Source organism: Kryptolebias marmoratus, linkage group LG1 (genome assembly GCF_001649575.2).
Source record: "Kryptolebias marmoratus isolate JLee-2015 linkage group LG1, ASM164957v2, whole genome shotgun sequence".
NCBI lineage: Eukaryota > Metazoa > Chordata > Actinopteri > Cyprinodontiformes > Rivulidae > Kryptolebias > Kryptolebias marmoratus.
This window is the reverse complement of record NC_051430.1, coordinates 2,916,801-2,940,530: the sequence shown is the minus strand read 5'-3', so window position 1 is coordinate 2,940,530 and position 23,730 is coordinate 2,916,801. Positions and strand designations below refer to the sequence as shown.

The window sequence follows — 23,730 nt, the reverse complement described above, 5'->3', positions numbered from 1 at the left end:
CCCCTAACCCAAAAACATAATTTCTCCTCGTGGGGACCAGGCTTTGGTCCCCACAAGGAGCAGTTGGTCCTCACAAGGTAGTATATGTTAGGAAAATTGTCCCCACAATGTATCAAATACATGGCCACATATACACACACACTCAAACCAAGGTCAATTTACTTGCAGAAATCCTGGGAATATGCAAACTTCACTCAGAAGAGCCCTATCTGTGATTTGAATGATATGACCTTTTTGCTGTGAGCCAACATTCCTAAAAAAAAAAACAAAACTCTGAATATCCCACTGAATATGGACTGAATGACTGTCAGTTTTCAAAAATTCATAAAACATTATTTACCAAGTGTTCTGGGCTCCTAATTGTCAATATACCCAAACTTTATCTTGGATATATACCACTGGAGGTAAGTAGCTATAGCAGTCATTGTAAGACTCTCTGAATAGACTATTCTGGAAAACTGAACACAAAGTGTTGAGATTTAGAGAAGAAAAAAAACTTTCATAAATCTATGATATGAACTGTTAGCATCATCATTACTTGATTAAAAGCCAACAAGACAACTACAAACCATTTTCTGCTGCTTCCTTTGTCCTTTGCACCTTCCACCTAGATGTTTCAGACAATCTGTAATGTCAAACCAGGCAGAAACCTTTTGAGCTTATTTTTGGCAGTGCTGACCTGTGGGGGCTGAGATGATAGCAGGTACGCTGGTTCTGCGGCCCCTCTCTGCAGTGATGCTAATTGTGTACAGCATGCCGGGTATCAGGCCTTTCAGGGTGTGAGACTCAGAGCTGCCTGGGACCATGTCTTCAGCCCTATGGCCATCAGCAGAAACATGGACCAGTCTGTAGGTGTCCAGTTTGGCTAAGGGGCGCTTCCACTCCAGCATCATGGTGGTCTCAGTTACCTCTGCTACAGTTAGGTCTTTGGGAGCGTCTAGGGCTGAAAAATTAGAAGAAAGAAGAAGGAATTTATTGTCATAAAGTGGGAGGGATTTGATAAAAAGAACAAATAATATTTTCTATTAACCAATAACCTTTAGCAGAGCATAACTTATACCATATCATATTTATCATATCATATCCATTGCTGCCTTCTTAGGTTATTAAATGAGGGAGCACATGCTTAACCTGCTCCATTAAGCAGGCACCTATGATCATATCATCTAATCATATCATGTCAAATGATATCATATTGTATTGTATTGACATATATCATACCATATATTATATTGTTTTGCATCACATCATATATTACATCATATATTGTTTCAAATTGATACTGATTTATATCATATTGAATCATACTATATTGTATTGTACCATACTGTATTATATTGCATTGTATCATAACCTATAAACAGAACATAAATTTAAAAAATATGCTGGACTTAAAACTTTTTTGATAGCTCATATATGATGTATAGTTTCATATGAAATAATTTAAATAAATCATTTGCACAAACCAAATCTTTTCAAATTTGTTCTCTAAGGTAAAACTGCAAGGCCATGGGGATTTATCACAGCCAATCAACATTAGACAAAAAAAATCACTGACTTTTTCTACTGAACAGAGAGGGAGCAGTGAATGTGACTAACAGGAAAATATAAATGCAGCATTCTTCCTGGACAATTTCAAGCAAGGACAAGAACTAATTTAACAATACAAGTTTTTTCATCATATGCTGTAGCTAAGTGCCAACATTGCAAAGTATTATTGATGCAAGATAATTACATATGGATTTTTTATAACAAACACTGTACCTTGCAAAGTATCACAGGGAAAAAGTTAAAAAAAAGCTCTAACAAAACTGAAATCACAGTCTCTGTTTATGCATTTTGTTTACTGATTTACATTCACAGAAAACAAAATGATTATGCAACCAGACAGAATGATAAAGATATAATGAAACTTTGCATGTTAAAAGATTATGTGACAGCATCACAGTGATTACAATATCAGATCAAATAGATAGATAGTACAGTTAGCAGTACATACACACAGCTGGTCTCATGTCTGTAAGCCCCCCCTAAAATCCAGCACACTGGCACTGACTCGGAGTTGATGTTTGAGCTGATCACACAAATGTTTGACTGGGGAAATATCAGGGGACCAAGTGAGGACCAAGTGAGGACCTGAACATGTTGCAGGTAGTCCACAGACATGTGTCGTGTGTAGACGGGTGTTGTCTTGTCTTGATTCAGATGGTGATTCACTACCAGAAGTGACCTGAAGTCAGACCCTATGCCTCCTTACACTATAATGCCAGGAGTAATGCCAGTAATTCTCTCTCTTCAAAACATAAGCAGGATCGGTTTTCTCATTTCAGCACTTCCTTATGTGCATACAAGGGTCATCCATGGTAATGCAAAACTGAGATTCATTGCCAAACATGATACACCACCACTTGGTCTCTGACTGATGCTAGTCACGGTGCAGGATGACATGGGGGTTGTAAAGAGCCCAGTACTTGTGACCCGATACCAGAGATAAAATGTTTTTTTTTTGTTTGTTTTTGGTTCACCCTAATGCCATAATACTGTGCCCATGCCTACTATAGTTTCATTTGGGACGTTAACTCTTATTCCTGTCAGTTCTCATGTTAGACACACCAATCCCTTGTGAATCAAATCATTCACATCACAAACAGTGGTCTGTATGTGGACCAAAATATAAATCCATTTATTCTGATCAACCAATTTTATTTTCATTGAGTATTTGTATAGATGATACTCTGTTCATAAGTTTTTTTACATTAGTTTGTTAGTTTCTAAAAGTATATTCTTTTTACTAGTGAAAGTTTGTTATCTAAAAAGAAATTCTATGAAATGAAAATCATAGAAAAGATGTACAGCGTAAGATGAAAGTGCAGGGAAGTAATCTACAGGCAGTGTTTGTTCTCACCTGTTACTGCGTTAGTGGTGGCAGGCAGACTCTCCCGTTCATCCTTCACCGCCGTCACACCCATCCCGTACTCTGTTCCTGGTCTTAGACCTACACAAAATAAGTGTGGAACATAAAAACATTGAGATGCAGAGATAAAGAAAAACCTACCTCATGTTTTGTTTGAGCGAATTCACTGAGGTGTCAACAAATGAACCGAGGGGAGGCCCCTGAGTCAAGTGGCCAGCTGGTTCAGCTAATGGCTCCAGGGCCACAAAAACACTCTCTTGTGGCCTGATTGCACAATAGATTGGAGCCTAATTGCGTTTCATGGTATGCCTGTGTTCGCTGTGGAACATCAGTGTTGTATTTGCATTGATGGATGTATAGAGCCCTTGTTGCAGAGCAGAAACACTCCTTGCTATGATACTGAAGACTCCGGGGGTCGTTTGGTCTTTACAATCAAGCCCTCTCTCACACTGATCGCCTCTAATTCCTTTATTAACTCCCACAGAGGTCATGGACCACAGAGCTTTGCTGCATGAAATTACACCTAATGCCCGGGAAACTCATTATCAATAAAATCACGAGCGTGAAGGCAATTACAGATAATAAGTGTGTGAAAGAAGTGCTGAGGTGTGTGTGGAACAGGGGGCAGGGGGATGTCGACTGAATGGACACAGTGCTTTATTTTCACTGGATAGGCCTCGCAAGGACAAAGAAGTGGGTCAAACAAAGACACTGCTAGTTCATTTTTGGGAGTTTTTTGTTTTCTGTTTGTTTCTCATGCTGTCTGATTGTGCTGCACTGAAGCACTACAGCTTGGAAACAAACAAACAAACAAACAAACAAAACTTCATTTATAACGTCAGTGCATGGTTTCAAAATATAAAAATCGCTTTTCTTTTGTAAATATTTTGAAACAAATCTTTTTGGGGTAAAAACAAGTATTGCTGTGTTTGAATCTAGTGCCTGAATACAAGACTACTACTTTTTATTTCTTAAGTAAATGGGACCTTTGTGGAAAAGAAAACATTTATCAATACAAAAGAGAGGCAAAACGGAAAAAATGAATGGTTGAAAACACCACTAAGTAAAGATCTCACGAGATATCTCAGCACTTAGAGTATGTGTTGAGGAGGTCTTGTAGCTACTGAAGTGTCAAACTTTAGCTCAATATCTGTCATAGCCATTTTTATGTTGCTAAGGCTGATTACCTGTGGCAGTCATCCTGAAGTGGGTTAAATCCAAAACATAATGATTTGTGGATGTACAACAAACAATTACACTTTTCAAACTGTCATCAAACTCTGTCCAGTGGTTCATGAGATATTTTGCTAACAGACAGAGAATTGATGCCAAACAGTAAATGCAAAAGTGAGTGATAATAATTTCCCATATGTTTTTTTTTTTGTTTGTTTTTAATATATATAGGTGGTTCTGTAATACCGGTGATCTTAGCTTGGGTGGAGTCTTTGGGTCCTGGAGAGAAAAGCAGTTCTCCATGCTCGCCTCCAGACAACGGGCCGTATTTGATGCGGTACTGGTCCACCTGAGCCTGGCTATTTTTCCACTCCAGAGTGATGCCCTCATCTGTCAGATCCACGGTCTGCAGTTCTCTGGGAGCGTCCAGGTCTGCAGGATACAACAGGACACTCCATTTAAACCAATGGAGCCTCATCAAACCAGACTATCTGTAAGCCCAAATCAAGAGTAGTTTGTTTTAAAATCAGTACAGCTTGGTGGTTTTGCTCCCCCTTCTAATATTAGAAAAAATAAAAGCAAACATTAGCAAAACAGAAGGTAAAAGTTTAGATCATCAAAAAGTAGCAAAAAGCTAAAATTAGTAAAGCATCAGCTAAAAATTGAAACTAGCAGTAATTGAAAGCATAAATGATCAGAACAGTAGCTAAAAGCTAAAATCAGCAGAGCAGTAGCAAAAAGCTGAAGCTAGCATAATAGTAGCTAAAAAAGAAGATTTATGCTGAAGCAGATTTCAAAATGCACAAAGATTTTTAAGAATTTGAAAAATCTCAAGGCATTTCTGAGACAAAAAAAATGTAAATAAAGTTAAATAATTTAAAAAGTTTAAGTTGCCGAAAACCACAGCTGTAATATTCTCAACATGCTGAACATTTTGATACCTGAAAGTCTGAAATAGCTGAAATGTGCTGAAGTAGGTATGGTAGTAGTAATTATATAAATGAGACTCGTGCTGGCAAAAAGAGTCGTAATGCACACAGGAAAAGTGAAAATATTGATTTTTGTTGTAACTCAGATTTGCATAAGAGTCCATTAAGACACCATCTACCATTCTGATTGAAAAACATATGTCATAATCTTCGTAATCTACCTTTAAAGTGAAGTTTTCTAACAAGTATGTCTTGAAAGAGAATTATTTTAATCCTAATACTAATAATTTCCTTTGAAACTGACCATTTTTCACAGCCAGCTGCTTTCCAACTGCGACACTCCTTCGAAGAATGTGTGATGTCATTATGAAGCCCCTTTTGAAATAAGGGGCTTGAGTTCCAGATTACATCACTCCAGACCATTAAATCATGTTTTCAAACTAGCACTGTTAATAACAAAAGGCAGGTGATAAATATTACCAAATTTCGGCAAACTATATATCATTTTGAAGCTTTTAGGATGAAGAATTTGAAAATAGTAATTCAGTTCCACTTTCACACAAAGCTCGGGTCCTCTACCAGAGGCCTGGAAGCTTGAGGGTTCTACACAATCTCTTAGCTGATCCTAGGACTGCGCTCTTCTGGACAGAGTTTAGGGGTCACAGCACAGAGTTCTCCAATGACAACTGGTACCACTGAGGCTTTGACTCTCTACAGCTTCTCTGTTTCCTCTTTCAGACCTTGGTATTTCTCGACTTTCTCAAGCTCCTTCTTCCTGATGTTCTTGTCAATCACCACAATGTCACCTGTTTGTCAGTTTGGATATATATCTATAGCGCGTGTTGTTTTAACCTGATAAAAAAATAACATTATGTTTGATAGAACATTACCTGTGAGGAAGAAGTCGTACACAGGTGAACTGCTCTGTTCCCCCTTCCTGGCCAACAGAGACACCTTATATTGGGTGTCGGGGTTCAAGCCTCCAAGGTGGTACTGGGTGTCAGTGGAGGACAGCTCAATCACATGTCGATCAAGAGGATTTAAACTGGGCCAAAAGGCAATGGTGACTCCGTCCACGGCAGCTACAGGCTGGAACCAAGTCACCAGGGCAGTGGTTTCTGTCACATCACGCACATCCACCTGGCTGGGGGCATCAATCACTTGGAGGGTAGGGAGGAGGAAAGGAATCAGTGTGGAAGAAACCATACAGCAGCAAATAAACATTCACACTCTGTCCCTCCTGCCCTACATGACAAGCTAGTTGGCCATTTTCCCCCTACTTAATGGTCCTCCCAGATCAATATTACCCACTGCTGGAAGGCAAAGGCAGAAAATTTGGCTTGTGTGTGTTTGTTACCAAAATCTGTCATGAACCACTAAACAGTTAATGAGAATTGAAAATAATCATTGGTTGTACATCTGCAACTCATAAACCTTTGGAAACAAACCCATTCAAGCTGACCACCACAGGTATTTAACATCAGGCAACAGAGAAATGGCTATTCCAACCTGACATTTGTTGTGGTAGTGTCTGAGACTGATCCCTAACACATATTCAGAGTGTTAACAGATTCATCAAGATCTTTGTTTAAAATTTTGTCATTAACAGCATAATGGATTAGTGGTTAGCACTGTTGCCTCACAGCAAGAAGGTCCTGGGTTCAAACCCCTGGTTGGACCTTTGGACCTGGGTTTTTTCTGTGTAACTTGCATGGGTTTCCTCCCCCAGCCTAAAAACATGAATGCCAGGCCTCCCTTGAAAAAGAGATGTGTAATCTCAATGGGATTTGCCTGGTTAAATAAAGGTTAATAACTACTTGGAGTCAACTCTGTTAGCAAAATATCTCATGAACCACTGGACAGATTTTACTGAAACTTTCAGGAAATCATCACTGGATGTAGCTCTACAGCTGACTATTTTTTGAGCCAACCACATCCTAGAAGGCTGCCACAGCCAACTGACACTAAAAACACAAATATGGGTATATTTCAGTCAATTTTACATATATTCTTGCTCAAATTTGGTGTGCTTGTAGTTAAGAGTGTTTCACAACACATATCCCAACTGCTACTCATTGCACATGATCTTTGCCTAAAACTTTAGGATTAGCTGTCAAAGTAAACTCTTTTTGTCTGTTAACAAAATATCTCATGAACATCTGCATGGATTTTAATTAATTTTTCAGGAAATAATCAGTTGATGTACATCTACAACTGAATAACTTTTGGAATCAGTGTAATTCAAGATGGTTTCCACAGCTAATTTATATTAACCAGTACAAAACTAGCTATAACTCAGTGAGTTTTACAGAAATTGAGCAAGAATTTGACATAGCAGTAGCTGAGAGTCATTCATAGCACATACTCTAAGCATGACATCATGCAGTATCACATGAGGTCGTGCTTCATGTTATTTTCAAGGTTGGATCAAAAGTCTACAAATTTGTCATTTCTCTACATAAGATAGTGTCATTCTAAAACTTTGGCCTTAAAGTTGCTAGTCAAAAGGAATGCTAGGCTTTTAATGTTTCAGAAAAAAAAACATCCCCACAGCATGATGCCTCACCACCAAGTTTAAGGCATGGGCTGGTTTTAGTTTCAAGGTATACCACAATGTTAAAAAGTGAAAAAAGCATTAATTTATTCTGTCATACTATTTCTGCAGTTTGAATTCCTTTTAATAAAACAACAAAAACAGTTTGATGGTTTCTCTGGTCATATGTAGCTTAGAATAATGCTGCTCCTCCCCTACTTGTTGCTGCAGCTGTCAGTCAGCTGTGTGCGGTAGCCCAAAGAGGGGATTTCCACCAACTTTTTCCTTCATAAAAAAACATCAGCTGTTTGTTTTTTTCACGACAGAAGTTATTATCAAACAGATATGGTATTAGGTTGTAGTGTTTAATTAGACATTAATTCGGTGATTAAAAGAGTATTTAAAATGACTGAGACATAAATCGTATGTTGTGATGAAGTTCCAAAGTATTAGACTATTTTTATATTTATTTTATTTATAGCTGAATGCCTGTAAATATGACTTAGTTATGACCATTTTCATTTTTGCTAATGTAAGTTGGCTGTGGCAACTATCTTGAATTAGGTTAACTTTAAAAGTTTATCAGCTGTTGATGTACACACAATAAATACTTTCTGAGAGTATCAAAAAATTCTGTTCTGTGATTCACAAGATATTCTGCTAACAGACAGAGAGAGATGATACCAATAGTTCATGGCAACGTCTTAAACAAAACTCTTGTGTAATCTGTTTAATATATTTATGCTCAAAGTAAGAGTTAAGGCTGGTTTATACTACCACATGACATAAAACATGATTGTTATGGTGCACCATCTGTCAGAAATGGTGGTGGTCTCTTTGGCCCGGTCCCAATACTCACACTCCACCCTACGCCCCTCTATGAAGTGTGTACTCAGTCAAAGTGCACAGAAGGGTTTGTGTGCGCAGGTTACAAGCAGACATTGGAGAATTGGGACAGTACAGGTTATGTCATCGACTTGCGCCTCTGTGTCGTAACATGGCCGACCGGTCGCTGTTTTGGTATTTTAAGAAGGTGCCAGTACAATTTTAAAAGTACAGTTTAGGTATTTTTGATTTCCAAAGTCAATTCAAAAGCTATTTGGCTGTTCAAATGTGTTTTGTTCTGACTTGTTGAATACAGAGCAAAGTTTGATAGTATTCACACCTGTACAGCAGAGTGAAACAAGAATTATTTCAATACTTTACATTTGAAAACTGCTTTTTTCGTGACAGACGCAGCTTGCTCTGTCATATTTCTATTGTTTATTTCAAAACCCTTTCATTGTCAGTGAAGATAATAATAATAAAAAAATTCAAAACGTCACATGCAGCAATGAATTGTGGGTAAATACTTTGCTGAAGTCCGCCTGGATGCGGGCTTAGCCGAAAAGACTCTTTACGACTCGGCTGGCAAAGATGGCGGACGTACAAACTGAGAGAGCTTATCAGAAGCAGCCCATAATCTTCCAGAACAAGAAACGTGTTCTAGCTGTTGAGAGTGTCAAGGAGGGCAAAGAGAAAATCCCTCGCTACCACAAAAGTGTCGGGCTGGGCTTCAAAACCCCAAGAGAGGCTATTGAAGGCACTTACATTGACAAGAAATGCCCCTTTACTAGAAATGTCTCTATCCGTGGCCGTATCCTCTCTGGTGTAGTGACCAAAATGAAGATGCAGAGGACCATCGTCATCCGACGTGACTATCTGCATTACATTCGCAAGTACAACCGCTTTGAGAAAAGACACAAGAACCTCTCTGTCCATCTGTCACCATGCTTCAGAGACGTCACCGTTGGAGACATATTGACTGTCGGTGACTGCCGACCCCTCAGCAAGACTGTGAGGTTTAACGTCCTCAAGGTGACAAAGGCTGCAGTTCCAGAAGTTTTAGGTGTGATTATGAACAGGAAGGCTGCTGCTGGCCAACTTGTCTCATTGTCAAATAAAGAAAATCTTGTTTAAAAAAAAAATAAAGGGCTTAGCCGAAGGGCGGATGTAGTAAACAAAGGGGGCGGAGCTAAAGAGCACTCCGGAGAATTGGGACACTACGCACTCAAACCCTTCAACATGAACGCACATCTGAAGGACACGAGGGTGGAACGAGGGTGCGAGTGCGAGTACTGGGGCCGGGCCTTTGTGACAAATTTGCAAATACCAAATAGTGTTTACTGTATCAATCTGTTTAATAAAAATGTTTGGTTACTGTAAAGGGAGCAAAAATCTGTACAAGAATGGAGGAGTGGAGAAGCCAACGGGAAGAAATCCATTTTGGTGCTGTGGGAGGAGTCAGGGGTTTCCCAGGACTTCTCCCTCCTAGTTTCTCTTAGAGTATAAAATGTCCATGTGAAAAAGAACATCCCACAACCACATCAGCAACACTGAATGTCTGACGTCTTGTGAAGTTTAAACCAGCCATTAGGTTTGACTGTCAGCTACTACCACATCCAATTGTAGCTGAATATCTGTAAAATTGACTGAGTTATAGCCAATTTTTGTGTTTGCATCTCCAAAGGTGCAACTTTACAGGATAAGAAAAAAAGTATTTCTATTAATTTAGATAAACCATGTGGTCACAGGTTCACAGGCTCTTTTTTTGACACATTTCATTGGTTAGCCATCAATAAAACCACAGACAGATGTGAAGTGTGGCCAACAGATTTATGCAAAAATGTGAAAACTGAAATATGGAGATACAAGATTTTTGCCCGGCAGCAACAAGATAATACAATTAACTTGAAAAACTCCTGATGAAATTTTGAAGGGGCCTGCCACTTGGTGTGTTTAGCAATGGTGGCCATCTTGAATCAGGATGACTTCAAAAGATAATCATTTGTAAATCTCCAGCCAGTATTTACTTTCTGAGAGTTTCATTAAAATCTGTGGTTCATGAGATTATTTGCAAACAGACATAGTCCCTAACAGTTTATGTTTTCAACAAATAACTCAAGGATCTATCACCAAGTTGACTGTGTTATAGCCATTTGCCAAGATAACTGTGGTGGCCATCATGAGTTTTTTAAAAAACAAAAAGCGTAGATATGTTAGCGCTAATTCCAATGACTGACTTTCATTTAAAAAGCAAGTACATTTAAATTGTTTTGAAGAAAATCCAGTTAAATAATTTGAATAAATTTTGGTCAGATATGGTCCAACTTTGTTTTTGTCTCAAGTTGTCTCTGTTAGACTTAGATCCTGCTTGACATGAGGGACTGGATCCTCTAGTGGACCTCAGATCTTAGGAAAGAAAATTCATATCGGTAAGTTGGGGAATAAAGAAATAAATACAAGTATGTCGCAAGAATAACCTTTTTCAACAATCTGCTTGTTAAAAATGTGACAAACTTGTATTTTTGAGTATATTCAAACTATTTCCAGATTCAATCCTGGCAGCATGAAGGATGCCTTTTCATTGCTGCTTGAATTGATTTATAACTAGAAGACTTCAAGAAAGTCATAGCTCTGCATAGGGCCGATAAACTGCATCTGAGTAACATTTAGCTTCTGAGAGAAACTGCAGAGCGTCACGGGGGTGTCACAGGACCCTTCTCCTGGGAGGGCAGTGTCCTTCTTGAATATGTATCCTCCCACACATAGTGGGGTGAGTTTGAAGAGAGAGGGGAGAAAGCAAGGATTTCCAAATCAGCCCTAAGGGAGCAAATCTGACTATTTACCAAGAAGTCAGTGAGTTTAAGATCTTGTGCAATGAGTAACACTAGGAGTTTGTGTGGTGAATAACTCTCAGCTACTTCTCTTGCTTTCACCTGTTCTCTTTTCAGGGGTCGCCACAGTGAGTCATCTTCCTCCATGTAACTTGGTCTGTTTGTCCTTTGTCCTCTGTTCTCACTCTAACTATCTCTCTAACTGCATCCATATATCTCATCTTTAGTCTTTCTCTTTGTCTTTTTCCTGGCAGCTGCATCTGTAAGATCCTTCTACCAATATACCCACTGTCCCTCCTCTGCACATGTCCAAACTATCTCAGTCTGGCCTCTCTAACTTTATGTCCCGGTCGATCAACCTGTGCTGTACCTCTGATGACCTCATTCCTAATCCTATCCATCCTTGTCCCTCCCAATGAGAACCTCAGGATCTTCAGCTCTGCCACTTCCAGTTCTGTCTCTTGTCTTTTGGTCAGTGTCTCTGTCTCCAAACCATACAACATAGCTGGTCTCACCAAGGTCTTGTAAACCTTTCCTTTGACCTTATGGTCTTCGACTAATAGTAGCACAATTTCTGACAGCACCCTGTTTGTCAACAGCATTGATGGTGGTTGTTGTTAACCTGGGCCTTGACCAAATCGGTATGGTGTTGCTCTTAGCTGCTACCACACCAAATTTGAGCTCATAAATCTGCAAAACTGACAGCATTATAGCCCTTTTATGTTTTCTAAGGTCAGGTGGCTGTGATGGCTGTCTTCAATTGGAGTCATTACAAAAAATTATTTTCACAGACTATTGCTCGGAAAATTTTTCAATACACTTAAAAAATTTAAAAAAGAGCAAACTAAATCAGTTAACAACGTTAAGAAGAGTTGAATCTGTATTCAAACTAATTCACGCCAAATACACAAAAATAGTCTTCTGGTCAGCGGCTGATTGTCACAAATTAGCCATGTTTTTCTGATTGTATTTATACATTTTCTGTATTTTATTTTATTTTTTTGTTTTACCTTAATGGGCTATGGAGATGTCGTAACTTGTCAATAAGGGCTGAAATCTATTTCTGTTTTTACTTCCTGTGTTATATCACACCAATGCAGAGGTGTCTGATGAGCAATTCAGTCACCGTTAACATGCATGTCTGTTTACATTTCTCATAAGCTGCCAGATAAACTAGATAAAAGAACTAATGAACCTACTTAATAGGTACAAAGGGGGCAGATAGTTTTATTAAATAGTAATTAATCCATTTGCGGAAAGGCAAAAGCGGACAATATTGCACGTCTTTGTGTGGTCGTGTGTTTTTATTGTTTGCAAAATATCTCAGGAATCAGTAGATGGATTTTATTCAAACTGTCATAGAATTATTTTTGATGTGGACCTACAGCTGATTAACTTTTGGATCCAACTTAGTTCAAAATGGCTGCAACAGCCAAGTGACTCTAGAAAACACAGAAATTATAAATCAATCAATTTTGCAAATATTGAGCTAAAATTTGATGTGGTAGTAGCTGAGAGTCTTTCACAATAAACACTTTGAGCCTGACATCTCACAACATTATATGAGACTGTGAATGTTATTTCTGAGGTTTGACGAGTTACATCTCTGTCATTTCTCAACATTAGATGATCTTAGTTTTAAACTCTGACATGAAAAGTATTGGGCAATATGCATATGTCAAGAAATGATAGGTCTTTAATTAAGTTATAATTTATCTCATAACAATTTTCTGAAAAAAATCTCTCTTTTTTTTAGATCCAATCAATAAAAATGGAGTTGAGATTTATTTAATTCCTAAATGTCTTGTAGGTAAAACTTATGTCAAAAGGTTAAAATTATAATTATTTGATACAAATCTTCCATTTATTGTAGTGGTCTAAAGTTTTTAGATTTGCCTGCATTTATGAGTGAGGGAAGGAAAACTGCATACCCCACTGTATGTACATGAATGAAGAAATGATAAGATGGGCAGCCAGGTTAAAACCAGTTGTAACCGTTATTTTGTTTCTCATTTCTTTTTCCTCTGGCTAGCCTGAAGATTAGGAATGAAACAGACAACAGTATCTGATTTCTGTTTTATAGATTGTTATATCTGTTGACCAGTTTCCAAAGGAGTAAAGGAATAGCTATGCTGGCAAAACTCTGATATTAAAACAACTTATCAGGAAGTTGTGCTTAAAAATGGTGAACGAAGGACAACATTTACTTTTTAATAGCTAGAAATCAGAATGAGTTACAGCATAAGTATGAGTGTGAAAGTACAAAACCATTATTATTGTAGTCATAACTTGAAGAATACAGGAGGTAAAATACAAAGATTAAATAAACAGAAATAAATATCCATCCATTTATTTTTTAACTTCTTAAGGTAGTATCTCACTGTGCTGTGACTAGTTGACCAACATGCACATCAAAGGAGGGTGTCTCCAGAATTTTTTGCAGCCATCTTGAATCTGGTTAACTCCAAAAGTTAATCAGTTGTAGATGTGCATCCAATGATTACTTTCTTAATTAAATTTGCCCAGTGATATACTTTTGTAACAGACACACATGGGCAAAAATATTGTCTATGGCCTTTCACCTTTAAGGAGTGGACAATAATAAATATAACTTAGATTTCCACCTTTCTTTCCAATCACATGATCCCTGAGGAAATTCCAAAAGATAAATGTTGCAGCAAGTAAAGTTACATTGCAGCATGTCCACACAGATTAATGTTCTCGCATACTTCTAAATGTTTTATCCAGAACAAGAAGAAAACTTGTACACTTACTTGTGACAACATTCTTAGAGGCAGGTGGTCCACGTTTGTTGTTCTTCACCACCTCCAGTTTGACCTCGTACTCTTGCCCTGGACCCAGACCAGACTGCTCGAAGGTGGTCTCTGGGCGGCTGAGTGAGCTAAGAATCTCACCATCCTCCTCTTTCTGCCAAAAAAAACCAAAAACAACCACAGGTTCTTACCCTCTACCGAGACTAGTCCTGGCATAATGTGTGCAGAGAAAACTATAAAAACAAATCAATCACACATGAAGGCATTGTAGATGGTGTTCAGACTGGTGTTGACAGAGAAGTTGATTTAATTAAACATGGCTTTGCTTAAATCCTGATAGCACAGTTTGGAAATGTTTCCCAAACTGTGCTATAGAGAAATTAAGAGGGTAAGACTGTATGTGTGTGGTGATTGGAGCTGTCATGGCTTGCTAATAGCTTTAGCTGCTGTTTTAACTTCTGACTTGGCTAAATCCTTTTCCAGAGGACCCTCAACCTCAAATACATTTTGGGAAGAGGGGGATTTAAACTGGAGTTTCTGCATTAGGTCATACAGTGCTGTGGTTTCAGCTGGAGGAGAATGTGAATAAATATTGACCCTGTGATATGTTCAGGTACCTCCACGTACTAAGAAGCAGCAATAATATATATTTTTAGCAAGACTCACTGTGTTTCTGAAAATGAGATTCCACCCATCAAAAGGAATATCCAGTGGGTCCCACTGCACTTCCACTGAAGTTTCTCGCACTGACTTAAACTTAAGACCCTCAGGCTCAGGAAGATCTAAAAAGGACAAACCAAAAATTCAGACTACCTTTTCTATAGTCTTTATAACTTCAGTTCATGAACTGCCACGGAAAGCATTTACTTACGTGTTGCCACTCTAGCACTGACAGGAATACTCCTCTTGTTGCTAAGTACAGCGTAGACGCTGATCAGGTATTCCACACCAGGCTCAAGCTCCTGAATGGTGGCCACCTTCTGGTCCCCAGGCACCTGCATGTCAAGCTCGAGACCTCCAGGAGCAGTGGGCACATAGGTGATGAGGTACTCTGTCACACGCATCTCATTCTCCCAGGACAGGTCCACGGTTTCAGGGCTGACCTCCACTACAGTTAGGTCTTTGGGTGGTGAAACTGTGGAGAGATTCTGACAATCAGTGGTCTGTATCAACACTACCAGTGTTTATGTTGATGGATTATTATCTTACCTGTTGCAGATAACCCTTTGAATAACCTCAATTTGGAGAAATAGTTTGTTTCTGACCAGACTGAAGAGCTAACAGCTAGCAGGACCAAGACCAAAGCGGATTGCTGTCATCTTAAAACAACTCAAATCTTCATTTTTTTTGCTAGGCATTGGAGTTAAAACCTTTTTTTGATTTTGCAAGATTAAAATGTCACAGTATTTTTTGTTAAGCTGAAAACTGTTGCAAACAATAAAACTCCTGTCTCTTGACTTTGTCTGTGGAAACTATCACTGAAGATGCCTCCATCACCTTGGACCATTTGCATATTAGCATTTTTAAACAAACAGTTCAGGCACTAAAACCATGTGGCACATCACTTAAACCTTTTGGTGAAGTTTATCCCATCCTCATGCATCGTCTGCTGCTACGTGCTAAGAGGAAGCATCTATCTTGGACTTTGAACCTCTTATTAATCTGCTGGTGTAGATTCTCAGTCAACCAGGGAAAATCTACACCAGTTTTTGTTTTTTAACCTTTTTTATCTCTCATTGATCTGTTTATATTAAAAGGAAAAAGGTCGATCAAACTTTAAGGTGAAGGTGAAATAAAATCTGACTTCCTTTTCCTAAGAGTACACCATATTGTTGTCCAAACAAGCTGTTTAAATAACTCCATGTTTATCAGTGTGAGCTATTTTCCTCTGTGATTAAAAAAAGTATATTAAAAAAGAGACAAATTATTTAATTCTATTGTCCACTTGAGTCCTTACTTTTTACAACTCATGCTGTCAGCTACATAGAGTCTACCTGAATTTGTTTTAGACGCATTGTCTTTTTGTGATTTCTTCTGTGATTTTAAAGGGAAATATTTGTAGCTGTTTCAATTTTCATTAAGGTTATTTTAGGTTGTTTTGATGGCCCTTGGTAAAAATATTTTCATTAGAAGTCAGTCAAAAACTAGTGCTAATGTAGAAAAATAGAAGTCTTTTATATAAAAAAATCAGTAAACTGTTCTGATTAATGAAAAATATATTAGGAAAAAAAAATTGTATTCTTGCATGAATATTTAATTTCAAAAATTTATTTATTTATTTTTTTAAATATTGAAAAAAAAAGTTTACCCTGTGATCAAGCTTTTAATTTTGACTCCCTGAGTAAATGAGTTAGGACACTCCTCGAGTTTAAAGGTCACACAGGTTTAATGAGAAGTTAGAAGGTTTTATAGTTGAATCACCGTTCTCTGAAAACACTCATGAGAAATCAGTCAAGAGAAAGGCCAGTCATATGTTCAATATTTTCTGTTGACAAACGGAAAAGATGGAATTCTGAAGTGCGGAAGTGCAGCACCTGGACCGTTTATGGCATGCACACAACAGAGACACATTAACAGATGGCTGACAGAGACATACAAAACAGCTCTTTCTGTACAGAAAGCCAGTGTTTGGAATTATTTTGGCCTGCGTGAAGTTAAAGGAACAGCTGACATTAACAGTAGCCAGAGTAGGAAGAAAAAAAACACCTAGTTGTAGCTGCCACAAGCTGCCATTGGCCACCTAGTTGTAGCTGCCACTGCTAACCAGAGGACCATGGCACGAGTAATGTCAAAGTTTCCACTTAACTCTGAAAAGGTGGAGCACATTACAGAGTCCAGTTTTAATTGCAAATTTTCACTCTCTTTTTGAAAACTAGGGCTTGTATGCTATGTTTTGGACCTTGGAGCCACAATAGAACATAATAGAACTCGAGACATTCTACAAGACCAAAACAAAGTGGTCGAAACCCTGAAGAAAGTGGAAAAAACTTATCTAATGTGATGAATGGACTTCCATTGCCACAGAATCTTGTGTCACTATATTCAACATTTTGACTTTTTTTTGTTCTTTTAATATTCAAAATCTTATTTGAATGAAACTGTGTTATGCTGCAGCATAAAGTAAAATGTTTTGATTATTTTAAGTTTGAGAAATTCTATGGTCAGAATTTTGTTTAAGTGTGATTATGGATGCACTGATTAGAGCTGCACAATATTCTGAAAATTTATTGTCATTGCAATGTCAATATCACAAAGAGCTGCTTGGACTACAATAAATCATAGTTCATTATATTTCAATTACCATACATTTATGTTCTGCATGTTAATAAAATATTTGGGCAATCCAAAAGACTCTTATTGGCGCACACCTGGATTAGATGATATTGATGACAGAAGAGAAAGTGAAGTATGGAAAATGTGGGTTTATCACAATTGATATGGTCATTGAAATATTAAACAGTAATACTGCACATCTGTTATCTTGCAGCTCTATGCTAGAGCTGCAAGATAACTACATCATTTTATAATCACATCACAGCCCTCTGAATCTTAATTGAATCAAACTGTGAGGCGCCTAAAGGTTTCCACCCCTAATTTCTGCTGAAATGACTGAATGCAAACTTGATGTTGGTGTAAAAGGTTACAAAATAGTGTTTGATGAATCACAATAAAAATTTTGAAATTGGAGTCATTTAAAAAAAAGTAGCAACCCACTTTGGTCTTGGCTCCACTCGCTCCAGCCATTAACACAGGTCAGAGTTAAACTGTTTCTCCAAACTGAGGTCATTCAAGAAGCTATCTACAACAGGCAAGAGATTGATTAATCACAATTTTTGTACTGAACCTCATTTCAAAAGATCTTAATTAATCTTTTTTAATTGTCAATAACTGCTGGAGATGATAAACCATCTTGACTATTACTTTTGAAACCTTTAAGAAGGAGATATAGCATCACATAGTGTTGTCCAAAGGTTTGGACAGAATCTAAAACTGAACTTGGAAAAATCTGTCCAAAACCTACAGGCAAAAAGAAACCTTACCCAATGAGGACTTAATGAAAATAGGCATGAGGATAATAAAGCAGATTAAAAAGGTAGTTCTGCCAAAACTTGCTGGGACAGAGAAATTTGATCGCACTGGAAAAACATTTGAGACAAAAATTTATACCACAATAAAATTTATACATACTTTTAACCATAACGATAGGCTGTACAAATGTATTTTTTAAGCATAAAATATATTTCAATTATTTTCTTCCTGGATCTCATCTTGCATGTGGGGCAAACTGGAACTTGCTTGACAGTTCCCTTAGAACAGATTTCCTCTTCGTCTCTCATCCTAGACTGCTTTCCAAAAATACATGTGAACTTTTTTTTTTTTTACATATGATTTTGCAGAGCTAAGCTAAACCTAACTAAGCCAATATAAAACAAAATGTCACTTCACTGTGTGATTGGTTAGTGGAGGAGAAAAATTACCACCTGAAAATTACAGTAAAGAAAAATACTTTTTTAAATTCAAGCACCGTATTGCAATAGTGACTAATTGTGCTAATAAATGAAATCAGTGTATGAGAACATTTGTTAATGTAAATTATTGTAAAATTATAAAATAGTACACTCAAGATTTTAAAAGTGAGTTGAAGACATCTTAATATTTCGTTGTTGGGTTTTATAACTTGGTAAATGACCACCCAACTTGAGGATGATATGAGTTTTTAAAAATCAGTTATTATCAGGTCACTTTTTGTATTCATTCAAGAAAATTAGGCCTAAAATGGCTTCCTCAGAATTACAAGGGAAAATGTCATTAGCAGCATCTTGACATAATTTTGTTCCTCATAATTTTGTTTGTCCAAAAAAATTGCACATATTGAAGAACTGATTGTAATAGCACTTTATAAAAGGTGCATCTTACCTTCAGAGCAGTCCTCCCCAATGAAACCCTCATCACAGACGCACACTCCCTTTTCACAGCGTCCCTGGTTTTGGCAGTCTCCTGGACATGTCATTTCAGAGCAGTCTGGCCCCGTAAAACCCTCAAAACACACACAACTACCATCAACGCAGTGTCCTCTGTCTAAACAGTTCTTAGGGCATGTCTTCTCACTGCAGTCCTCACCGGTGAAACCTTTATGACAAACACATTGGCCGCTCAAACAGTGACCTCGGTTCAAGCAGTCATTTGGACAGGTCAGCTCACTGCAGTCTTTGCCTGTAAAGCCTACAAAACACACGCACTTTCCATCCACACATTCCCCTCTTCCTAGACAATCTTTAGGACAGGTCTTGACACTGCAGTCTTCCCCGATGTAGCCTTTGTCACATATGCAATGTCCGTTAACACAGCGACCCTGATCTAGGCAGTTATTGGGACAGGAGAGCTCACTGCAGTCTTCACCTTGGTATCCTATGTCACAAACACATTCTCCATTGATGCACTGACCCTTGTTGCTGCAGTTGTCGGGGCAAGAAAGGACTGAGCAATCTTCACCTTCAAAGCCTGGATCACAAATGCACTTCCCGTTGAAGCAGTGGCCTCTCTCGTGGCAGTTCTTAGGGCATGTGATCTTTGAACAATCCTCTCCACTGTAGTCGCTCTGACACACACACTGGCCGTTCACACATATGCCTCGGTTGTTGCAGTTGTCAGGACAACTGAGCTCACCACAGTCCTCCCCAGTGAAGCCCTCTCCACAGTAGCAGGTACCATTGACACAGCGTCCTCGATCGTAGCAGTCGTTAGGACAAATGAGCTCAGAGCAGTCGAAGCCCGTCCATGGTTCGTCACAAACACACTCATCTTCTATGCAGCGGCCGCGACCAAGACAGTTGTTCAGGCAGTTGGTCTGGGAACAGTCCTCACCAATAAAGCCGTCCTCGCAGAGACAGGACCCTTCAACACAGTGGCCGTAGTCACCACAGTCTAACAGGCACATCTCAATACCGCAGTCATCCCCGCCAAACCCCTCAAAGCAATCGCACCTGCCATCCACACAGCGACCCTGGTCCTGGCAGTCGCTGGGACACTCAGGTTCTGTGCAGTTGGGGCCCTTCCATCCAAGTTCACATAAGCAGCTGCAGCTCTCAGTACTCCAGTTGCCATGCCCGTTACAGTAAGGCTTTGTGGACACTTCCCCTAAAGAAAAGCAAAAAAAGAAAAGGAAGTTATAATGAAAATTATTATAAGTTGTTTTAGTAAAACATGCTGTAGTTTGTTCATGAAGTTTCCCGATGCCAACCACAGCATGCAGTGAAAAAAACCAAGAAAAGATGCCAAAGAAGCAGAAGTCTACATACAAAGGTGTGACTGAGGTCAAGGGTTGGGTGGAGGATAGTTGTAGGTACTGTATGGGCCTTGAGTTCTGTCATGGGACTATCCTTTTAAAACTGTTCTGAGTAGAATTGGGGGTTATACTCATTTTTTACACATCATAATGAAGACATAAATGATTCAGATTCAGTTTTAAAATGTCAAAACTTAAATATTAAAGTTTTTTTTTATTTTCATGAAAAGTTAACATCTTGTAGAAAAATGTAAAATGTGAACTCTGAAGCGTGGAAATGGAGCACCTCAACAGTTTGTTGTGTGAAAGCAACAGAAGGTGAACAAGATGGCTGACAGAGACGTATAAACAGCTCTTTCTGCAGTGAAAGCCAATGTTTGGAAATGTTTCAGCTTTTATAATGCTAAATTAATACTGACGGCAAGTTGTGAACATGTTTCCACCCATAGAAAGAAAAAGAATAACAGATGTTTGTAGCTGCCACTGCTAACAGGAGACCATCAAGCAAGCAACATTCAAGTTTTCAGCTAAATCAAAAAAGGTGATGTGAATTATAAAGTTCACTGCAACTTTTATTGTGAAAGTCTTTAAGCCATTCAGGCTTACAAACCTTAAATACACAAGAGTCCTTTGGTTTTTAAAAGTATTACCTGGGTCATAATTGAGCTGCATTTTTTGCATTTTTCGAAATTATTTTTAGGAAAATTTATTGTTACATTCCTCTTTGTTGGAAGCTCTCCATCTTCAGAAACAAAAGTGTTACTTGTTGAACGGTGGCATAGAGACCCAGTAGTCTTACCTGTAACCTGAGCACCACAGCAGCCTGCTCCGCTGCCGCACTGCTCTCTCAGACTGGACAGCTCAGACTCCAACATCTCCAGTCTGTTCAGGATATCTTTCATATCTGGCAGCTGGTTGTTGCAGGCGCATGCCTGCTTGGGGATACTGATACGGTGAGTGAAAATGATCTGATTGTCACTATCCACCGTCTGCTCCATGTGCTCACTGTTATGCATGTCCATGGAGGGGCTCTTGTGTTTGAGCTCAGTGCCTCCTGGAGAGTCCAGGTCCACCAAGCAGAGGGAAGTGGAGGGAACGTTGATGTTGTAGACATGGTTGAACACCACCGGCTGGTCAGGATGGGGCAGGGTCAGGTTCTCCTGGGTTTTCTTGGGCATCAGGGCCTCTCTGCGGTGTCGGATGACTTTCTTGACCAGGCCAGCATTAGAAAGATGGAGCAGCAATGCTGCGGTGATGCAGCTCAAGAAGAATCTTTTTATCCCCATGATGACACCTTTACACTGCAGCCTCTGAGTTGGTAGCAGCTGAGTGTAAGGAGTCTGGTATCAAATGGATGTTTGGGTTCTGTCCTGAGTCCTGTCAAAAATACAGAACAGACAGGGGGAAATAATGAGAATGATAATTGCTTTTGTAAAGAAAAAAAACTTTCTACATTTTTGAATACTCATACTGTACTTTTTGCAGTACTCTAACTTACACAAAAAATCAATGCATTATGAACTGTTTGGTATATTTACTTTTCTAATTTGTCCTTGTCATTCTGTATTCATTTAACATACTCCGTCCACTCATACATGCACATTTTATACCAGGGAAAACAGCTGGAGTGAAATATCTTAGCACTGTATCCCTAAAAAAGCAATTAACCTTTCTCTGTTGGCCCTACCAAAGGAACGCCTTCAATCTCGTTGCTGCCTTTGACCCATTTTAGCCCCTCATGAGGGGAACCAGAGAGCGCATAAAGCAACAATGGACCGGTGAGTAAGTGGAGGAGACAGGGGTGGATATTAAAATTTTTTTACCAGCCACTCAAATATTTTACCAGCCACTATTTTTTGTTGTGACAAAAAGTAATTTCATATGATGATAATGATGGAGGTGGGTGGAAGCAGTTGTGCTGCCCTACAAGCTGAACAACACCTCTTTCTGGACACTGCATGGAAATAACTAGATTTTTCTTATTTTATTTTTTTATTTTAAACCATTAAAAGATGCATATCTGTACATAAAAAATTCAGACAAGTGAAATTTATTTCTGTGGAGTGTTTTTGAAGTATTTTTTGTGCTTTTGTAAGTTTTTGTATGTAAGTTGTAATGTTTTTCAGACACTTGCTGCTTTTAATGCATAGATCTATTTGTGCTACCTGCTTATATTTAACAGGTAGGATATTCTGATGAAGAAAGTGATTTTTGTGGTTTTAGAAAAGTTTTCGTCGTGGATATAAATTGTTCCAATGCTATGCTAAGCATAACCTCTAAGCTTCCACTTCAGTATCCTATGATATTTAACATTAACACAAACCGCTGTAGTTTTCAGTTTGTAAACATGACAGTAGCAGTTTTTGACGGGTAGCACCGACCGTTAGACATTGCTGTTTAGCCGCTACGGTAGGAAAATCTGATGAGGAAGCACAGATCGTCAGAACACCGGCCGTAGGCGCGAACGCACACTGACCGACGTCATGACGTCATTGATATAGTTAAAAAAACCTGTTGTTTAACTTTCGGTTCTTCCCTTGACTACTCTTGAAAATCATTTTTGTTGTCTGCCACCCCCTTAACTCCTGAAATGTTCCGCCACATTGCTAATGCTACTCCTCAAATTGTTTCTTCTTCTTCTTCTTGATTTTTATTGGTGGTTGGTAAACAACTGAAGGAATCAATACCGCCACCAACTGGTAAAGAGTGTCTGCTAAACTTTTCTCCTTCTTGCTTTTAGCAGCAACTCGAGCACATTGCTGCCCCCTATATGTCAAGAGGACAAATAACACCTTTTCCGTTTAAATTGCCAACCTGCCACAGTGGCGTGTGTGTTGATCAAATTCACCCGCCACTTCAAATATTTACCCAGCATTTGGCCGGTGGCGGGTGCTAATTTCCACCCCTGGGAGGAGATGACCAAGTTTTAAAGGCAGAGAGTAAATAGGGGAAGTGGGCACAGGTGAGTGATTACTAGCTTGGAGCAGGTGTAGATGGGTGTGGCAGGCAAACAAGAGAATAAACTGAGGAGAAGTGAATGATGACAAGATTACAAAAAACACAAGGAGCAAAAACTGAACTTAGACAAGACTAAATCTGAAGACAGCCAAATTACAAAATAAAAGAAACAATAAACCCAATACAAAAGAAACTTAAAGAATAACTTAAACAAAACCCAAATCCTGACACACACAACTTGAACAATGTCCAAAAGCAAGAATTCTGTGCACAAGTTTGAATTCATTGTGTGGTGATTGGTGGTTTGTGTGTGTGTGAGCGCTTCCTGGTGGGCATCTCCTGAGCTGGTGACTGACGCCTCATCACCACTCCTCTCACACCTGTGACTGATCAGGCTGATGGGAGTTGGAGGAGTATTTAAGGCTGCAGTGAGGACCAGATCAGCGCTGGAGCATTGTTTACCATTCAGTAAAGTGCAGAGCCTGTGAGAGACTTAGCTGTGTTTTT

The 23,730-nt window shown here is 38.8% G+C and overlaps 2 protein-coding genes across 4 annotated transcripts in view; one reads left to right on the top strand and one right to left on the bottom strand.

Annotated features, from left to right (window-relative positions):
- The window catches only part of tnc (tenascin C), a 174,478-nt gene that overhangs the window by 35,943 nt on the left and 114,805 nt on the right, over positions 1-23,730 (bottom strand). For all 3 annotated transcript variants that reach the window (XM_017435235.2, XM_017435233.2, XM_017435234.2), the window contains exons 3-11: positions 21,065-21,642; positions 18,897-20,117; positions 14,851-15,114; positions 14,646-14,761; positions 13,980-14,133; positions 5,907-6,176; positions 4,334-4,519; positions 2,906-2,995; positions 680-943 (exon numbers count right to left, since the gene is read on the bottom strand). In XM_017435235.2, coding sequence (XP_017290724.1) covers positions 680-943; positions 2,906-2,995; positions 4,334-4,519; positions 5,907-6,176; positions 13,980-14,133; positions 14,646-14,761; positions 14,851-15,114; positions 18,897-20,117; positions 21,065-21,551 — 3,052 coding nt within the window. In that variant the 5' untranslated portion in view covers positions 21,552-21,642. The remainder of the gene's footprint in view (positions 1-679; positions 944-2,905; positions 2,996-4,333; positions 4,520-5,906; positions 6,177-13,979; positions 14,134-14,645; positions 14,762-14,850; positions 15,115-18,896; positions 20,118-21,064; positions 21,643-23,730) is intronic.
- Positions 8,957-9,520, top strand: LOC108247261 (40S ribosomal protein S11-like). The gene has a single exon (XM_017435239.2). It carries the CDS (start codon positions 8,966-8,968, stop codon positions 9,506-9,508), a length of 543 nt encoding a protein of 180 aa, XP_017290728.1. The 5' UTR covers positions 8,957-8,965; the 3' UTR covers positions 9,509-9,520.